This window comes from Brassica oleracea, chromosome C1 (assembly GCF_000695525.1).
Source record: "Brassica oleracea var. oleracea cultivar TO1000 chromosome C1, BOL, whole genome shotgun sequence".
NCBI lineage: Eukaryota > Viridiplantae > Streptophyta > Magnoliopsida > Brassicales > Brassicaceae > Brassica > Brassica oleracea.
Window position 1 is genome coordinate 26,406,220 of NC_027748.1, and position 7,230 is coordinate 26,413,449.

General features: G+C 39.9%; 1 protein-coding gene across 1 annotated transcript; it reads left to right on the forward strand.

Moving 5' to 3' along the window:
• Positions 1-943: 943 nt before the first annotated feature.
• LOC106301883 lies at positions 944-2,705 on the forward strand. The gene is made up of 2 exons (XM_013738371.1): positions 944-1,062; positions 1,350-2,705. The coding sequence occupies exon 2, from the start codon at positions 1,395-1,397 to the stop codon at positions 2,094-2,096; it is 702 nt and encodes a 233-aa protein (XP_013593825.1). The 5' UTR covers positions 944-1,062; positions 1,350-1,394; the 3' UTR covers positions 2,097-2,705.
• The last annotated feature ends 4,525 nt before the right edge of the window (positions 2,706-7,230 follow it).

A 7,230-nucleotide genomic window follows, 5' to 3' on the forward strand; every position in this document is an offset into this window, starting at 1 on the left:
ACATGATAGCAATTAATATAAAAGGATAGAAAATGAATTATACCAAGTGCCTTAATTAGTGTGAAATCTCTATAACGTCAGATAAAGAAAAACAGAGGGAATATTTCATATCGTTTAAATTAAATTATACATCATATGAAAATACATACTTATATTTTGATATTTGCATTGAACATATATTGAAAAAAATAATATTTTAATTTGAAATCTTCATTTTTTTTAAATGATTATAAATTATTGAAACCATTAAACATTCCACATTTAAAAAAATTCGTTAGTGTTAAATTTTGTTACAGAAATATGCAAAGAATCATATAATAATATGAGTAGAAACCTCATTTAATAAATATTCATATTAAAAGTATACTATATATTTATGTTAATATCATTTAAATTTAAGTATATATCATATACGATATATAAGATTGATTGTTTTGATTTATTTACCCAAAAATTGCAAATAAATAAGAGCGATTGTTTGATTTATATGTGTACACCAATTTATTGCATAATAGTAACTGATTTCTTAGTTATTTGATATATAATTGTTATTTTATTATTTCATAATATGCAAAAATACATAAAAGTAATAAATATAAGTATATATTTCTTTAATAATTTTAAATCTTAAACATTTTTTAAATCTCATGCTAAAACAAAAGAACGAAATTAGAATAAACTCAAAAATTAATATTTATATCGAACAATAATCAAAATTAAAAAAACGACACAAAAAAAATATTGAAGATAGATAGTATTGACACGTGAACGTAAACTTCTCGTAACCATAGTAGGCCTGAGATTCTTCGGCCTAAACGTTAGGTTCTTATGCGATAAATGATTTTTTAACATAAAATATTTTTAAAAATGAAATCAGCAAATCAATAAACAAATTATATAATTAACAAGGATTATGGGAGAATCAAGGCTTTCATTTGGTTAGATTTGGGAGAGCTCCGGGAGGCGAAAAGGGGATCTGTGGGAGTTTATGGAAATTACAGATCTGGCTTCAAGGGCAATGGAGTCTGGATGTAATCGAGACTGATCTCAGGATCTCTACAGGTTTTAACTTAGATCGCGATTCTTTTATTTACTTCTTACACCTAATGGAGATTGGTCTGTTTTACCTTATTGAGGCGTGGGTGTTTTGGTATCGTTGGGGATTGAGATCGGAGGGTATCAAATTAAAGAGATACGGGTTAATTGTGGAATATTTGGTGATTGAATATATGGGAACTTGGGGTCAATATAAGAGGATGATAGTAGCGTTTCTTTGGGGTATCACTGTTTCATCACTTAATCATTTCATACTTCAAACTTTCTTCTTCTTCCTGATTATCATGACGCAGAGCCAGCTTTTGAGCTACGGTGAGGAGCTGAGGAATGGTGAGGGTATGCGCAAAAGACTGAAGATCTCAGTGGCGCATTTTGACAACTCCGCATTGATCAAAACCTACTCCAAGACTTTGATCGGGAGATGTATGAATCCGGAGGAACAGGAGATGAAGGCGTTGTTCACAAATCTTCTAAAGATTTGGAAATTGGAGGAGAGGGTAACGAGAACTGATTTGGGCTTTGGCAAATTCCAGTTCGACTTCAAGACGGAGGAGGAACTTGAAGCGGTTTTAATGCAGCAGCCTTTCCATTTCGACTATTGGATGCTGGCCTTGGCAAGGTGGCAACCAAAACAGTCCAAGTCTTTTCCCTCAGAGATCATGTTCTGGATAAGAGTCATTGGAGTCCCGCTTGAGTTTAGGACGGTCCCGACCTTTGAGAGCATTGGGGGTGCCTTGGGGAGAGTGGTTGCGGTTGATGTGAAGCATAACCGGGTGCAAGTAGTCATTGACGCGTTCAAGGATCTGTGTCTCGAGACGACGGTGGATTTCAAAGGAGGAGAGTTCTATGACGGGGAGGAAGCGGCGGTGTCTCTGCGCTATGAGAAGTTATTTGGGTACTGCAAGCTATGTGCTAGTCTTTGTCACAAGGAGGAGCTATGCCCATTAGATGAGAAGAATTCAGAGCTGAGCCCAGAGCGAAGGAGGGAACTCAGAGAAGGCAATGGGGCGTGGTCTGATGGTACGAAGCATGAGGAATGAGCTCGTAGTTACAAGGGTGTGGTCATTAACGGACAAACGGGTCAACATAACAAAGAAAGAGACAGCCGTGAGTACTATGGGAAGGGAAAGGGTAAGGCGGTTGATGCAGTAGACTCTAAGTGGGGCATGGTAGCTGAGAAGGGATCTAGGAAGCCTCATATCTACTATGGCAGTTACAGAGGAGATGGTGAGGGCTCTCGGTACAGAAACACGCGGAGGGATGAGGGAAGAAGTGGGGCTACAGGTGGGGGAGTTGGGGATCAAGAGACACGTATCAGACCTTCTTTGGATCAATCAAGAGAGTCTCAACGCCAGAAGACTACAGCTCCCGAAGCTCGGGAGGAAGGAGAGATCAAGGGCACTGGAGATGACGCTGCGACTTTAGCTACTGAAGAGTTTCAACTTGAATTAGCTAAGACGCAGGCGGAAGGATCAGAAGTGATAATCGAGGCTACTGAGGAGGAGATGGGTTTAATGAATGGCGGTAAGGAGTCATCGGTAAATTGGAAGAATGGGTCTCAATGGTGTGATAATGCTCCTCATGGGGTCGGTTGTAGACTTGATGGGCTTGAGTACGGGATTTATGGGCTACAGGACCTTGGGATCATAAAATTGCTGGGTATCATTAAACTCCAATCTTCCGGCTTGAAAGGGCAAAACCAGTATATTTATATATGAAAATATTAAGTTGGAATTGCAGAGGTCTTAGAAGTCACTGGACAAAAAGTTATCTTCGAGAAATATGACATAAAAACAAACCACATTTTTTATTTTTATCGGAAACGAAACATGATTTTGGATTAGTACAAGGATTTCAATCTCACTTTGGTTATGATAGTCTGGTTACGGTGGATCCAATTGGGAGAAGTGGCGGTTTAGCTCTTTATTATAACAATGAGTACCAAGTTAAAATTTTATATTCTAGCAATAGAATGGTAGATGTTGAGGCGGTGGTTAAAGGGAAACAAGCTTTCCTTACCTTTGTATATAGAGAACCGTATCAGAAACTAAGGGAACAGGTTTGGGAGAGATTAACCCGGTATGGTTTATCCAGATCGATATTATAGGAGATCTAAATGAGATTTCTGGGAATCATGAAAAGGATGGGAGTTCTCTAAGATGTGCGACATCATTTATTCCTTTTAACAATATGATACGAAATAGTGGGCTATTGGAATTTCCGGCTCGTGGTAATAAAATGTCATGGCAAGGTCGGAGGGGCAAAGGGAAAGGAGCGGTGATGGTCAGATGCAGACTGGATAGAGCCTTAGCTAATGAGAAATGGCACACACTGTTTCCATGTTCTTATACAGAATACATGAGGATGGTGGGATCGGATCATCGCCCTGTGATTGCTTTTTTGGAAGACAAACCATCAAAGAGAAGAAGGGGACAATTTAGGTTTGATAAGAGGTGGATAGGCCAAGAGGGGCTTATGGAGTCAATTGTGTCGGGCTGGACAGAATCTCGGACAGGTCAATCAGAGGATTTTATCACTAAAATTAATAATTGTCGTCATGAGATATCTTCTTGGCGGAAAGATAATCAACCATATGGGAAGGAAAAAATACAGAATCTTCAACAAGCTTTGGAAGATGTACAAACAGATAACAATAGATCACAAGAGGATATTATTGAGATTTCCAGGAAATTACAAGAGGCCTATAAGGATGAGGAGGAGTATTGGCATCAGAAGAGTCGGAATATGTGGCATTCATCTAGGGATCTTAACACAAACTTTTATCATGCTTTAACAAAGCAACGCCACATCCGAAATAAAATAGTGGGTCTCCATGATGATACAGGTACCTGGATCACAGATGAGAATGGTGTTGAAAAGGTGGCGATAGATTATTTTGAGGGTTTGTTTAATTCTACTAATCCTACTGAGTTTAACAACTTTCTGGATGAGATAGGACCAACAATTTCTCCAAAGATGAATCAAATGCTACTGTGGTTAGCAACGGAGGAAGAAGTCAGACAAGCACTATTCATGATGCATCCAGAGAAAGCGTCAGGACCGGATGGGTTGACGGCTCTCTTTTTTCAACATTCTTGGCATGTTATTAAAACAGATGTGGTGGAACTGGTGAATAATTTTTTGGTTACAGGCGATCTGGACCCAAGGCTAAATTTAACTAATATTTGTATGATACCAAAAGTGGAGAGACCGACAAGGATGACAGAACTAAGGTCGATAAGTCTTTGTAATGTCGGATACAAGATCATATCGAAAGTTTTGTGTCAAAGATTGAAAAGTTGTCTTCCCAGATTAATCTCGGAAACGCAATCGGCTTTTGTGGCAGGAAGGCTAATTTCAGATAATCTTCTTATTGCGCAGGAAATGTTTCATGGTTTGAGAGCCAATAAGTCTTGTCAGAGTAAGTTTATGGCAATAAAAACGGATATGAGCAAGGCATATGATCGGATAGAGTGAAATTTTATTGAGGCTCTCATTCACAAAATGGGTTTTGATTCTCATTGGATCAAATTAATGCGAGATTGTGTCTCCTCAGTCCAATACAAGGTACTTCTCAATGGGCAACCTCGGGGTCTTATAATCCCTCAGCGAGGTTTACGGCAAGGGGGATCCCTTATCCCCTTAGGGGATCCCTTATCCCCTTAGGGGATCCCTTATCCCCTTATTTATTTATTATGTGTACGGAGACATTAATTTCAAATATTAAAAAGGCGGAGCGGGTGAAACAATTAACTGGTATGAAAGTGGCAAGAGCTTGCCCTGCAATCTCTCATCTGTTATTTGCAGATGATAACTTGTTTTTCTGTAAGGCAAACAAGGAAGAGTGTCAGACTATTCTCAGGATTCTAAAGGAATACGAGACTGTCTCAGGGCAACAGATTAATTTCCACAAATCCTCAATTCAATTTGAATATAAGATTGAAGAAGCTTGTCGTCAAGAGTTGAGAGATATTTTGGGAATTCAGAATCTAGGTGGAAAGGGATTTTATTTAGGCCTGCCGGAAAGCCTAGGCGGCTCTAAGGTGCAAGTGTTTGGCTTCGTACAAGAACGGCTGAATAATAGGGTTAATGGATGGACCTTTAGATTTTTTTACCAAGGGTGGAAAGGAGGTGATTATTAAATCAGTGATTACGGCTTTGCCAAACCATGTGATGTCTGTGTACCGGTTGCCGAAAGCTAAAGTGAAGAAGCTCACGGGTGCAGTCGCCCAATTTTGGTGGAGTCCAGGAGGCAGTACAAGAGGTATGCATTGGAAATCATGGGATAAAGTGTGTGCCCATAAGGACAATGGTGGGCTGGGTTTTAAGGACTTGACTGATTTTAATACGGCAATGCTTGGGAAGCAGTTGTGGCGGCTAATCGAGAAGCTAAATTCTCTTTTTTCTCGAGTTTTCAAAGGGCGGTATTACAGGAATGCTTCACCTCTGGAACCGATTCGCTCATATTCCCTGTCATATGGCTGGAGGAGTATTATTTCTGCTAGATCTCTGGTTTGTAAAGGACTAATTAAAAGGGTTGGATCAAGGTCATCTATTTCGGTATGAAATGATCACTGACTCCCATCCACTCGCCCGAGACCAGCTAACAAAAACCTTCATAATAGTTACCGGGACCTCACAGTGGATTCTCTCATTAATTCGGAATCCCGCGCATGGAATTTACAGGCAATTAGGAACTTTGTGGATCCACAAGATGCAAAAATAATAGAGAGGATACCATTGAGTAGAAATCAGTTGGCAGATAGAAATGGATGGCACTTTACCAAGAATGGGAAATATACAGTACAATCAGGGTATCAGGTAGAAAGGATTTATCCTGACAAGGAGAAACCACCTGATTTTTATGGTCCTAATGTTGATATCCTCCAAGCATTCTGTTGGAAGGTGATGTGTCCTCCGAAGCTAAAGCACTTTTTATGGCGGTTTTTGTCCGGTTGTATAGCGGTAACGAAAAACCTGAAAGCGCGAGGGATATAAGGAGATACCTGCTGTGCCAGGTGTGGAGACCCGGAGGAATCAATAAACCATGTGTTCTTTAAATGTCCTCCAGCACGTCAAGTGTGAGCTGTATCCAAGATCCCATCAAATCCAAACATTTTCCCAATTGGCTCTATTTTTGCTAATATGGACCATCTATTTTGGAGAGTTAATCCAAAAATAGAGGATCATCAGTTTGCATGGATATTATGGTATATTTGGAAGGGCCAGAACAACAAAGTGTTTAGTAACCTTGTCATTGACCCAAGAGACATGCTTCGACTGGCAGAAGTTGAATCAACACTGTGGGCTGAGGTACAGGTCATTAATAATCATAGGTTGGTACAGGAAGTACAGGTAAGGCCTGATTTAAGGACCACAGGAAGATGGTGTTTCACAGACGGTTCTTGGAAAGATAAGGACTTATTTTCATGACAAGGATGGCTTAGTACGTTACCAGGGTTTGATGGCTTATTGGGGGCACAGAATGTGAGGGCATGCCTCTCACCTCTTCATTCGGATATGGAGGCATTAATTTGGGCAATGAAATGTATGCGAAATTTAAGGCAGTTTCAGGTTACGTTTGCAACGGATTGTTCTCAATGGTGAAGATGGTTTCGGAACCAGAGGAATGACCAGCATTTGAAAGCTACCTGGAAGATATTAAGCTTTTGCGACAAATTTTTGTCAACTCAGATATAGTTCATGTTCCTAGGATGGAGAACAAAAGGGCGGATAGCTTGGCACGTAGTGCTCGGCAACAACCGTTTTTGGTCGTGCACATAAATGCAGATTTACCACCTTGGTTTACAAAGTCTACATGAGTCTGTAAATGTTTGCTGTCAAAAAAAAAAAACTTTGATATAAATTTATCACGCGCAAGACGCAGGTCTTATTCTAGTTATCACTACAAGAAAACATCGTAATCCTGACGGACGTTCTGACGGAAAATGAGATCCTCGGAATATTCCGACGAATTTCCGAGGAAATTCCGAGGAAACCCAAATTCCGAGGAAGTCATATTCCTCGGAAAACACTGAAGAATATCCGAGGATATATTATAGCCGTTAGAGAGCCGTTGGGGATTTTAAAAATTCTGAGAAAATTCCGAGGAAAGAGCCGTTGCCGTCGGTATTCCGTCGGTATTCCGTCGGAATTTCCTCGGTACTGTCGGCA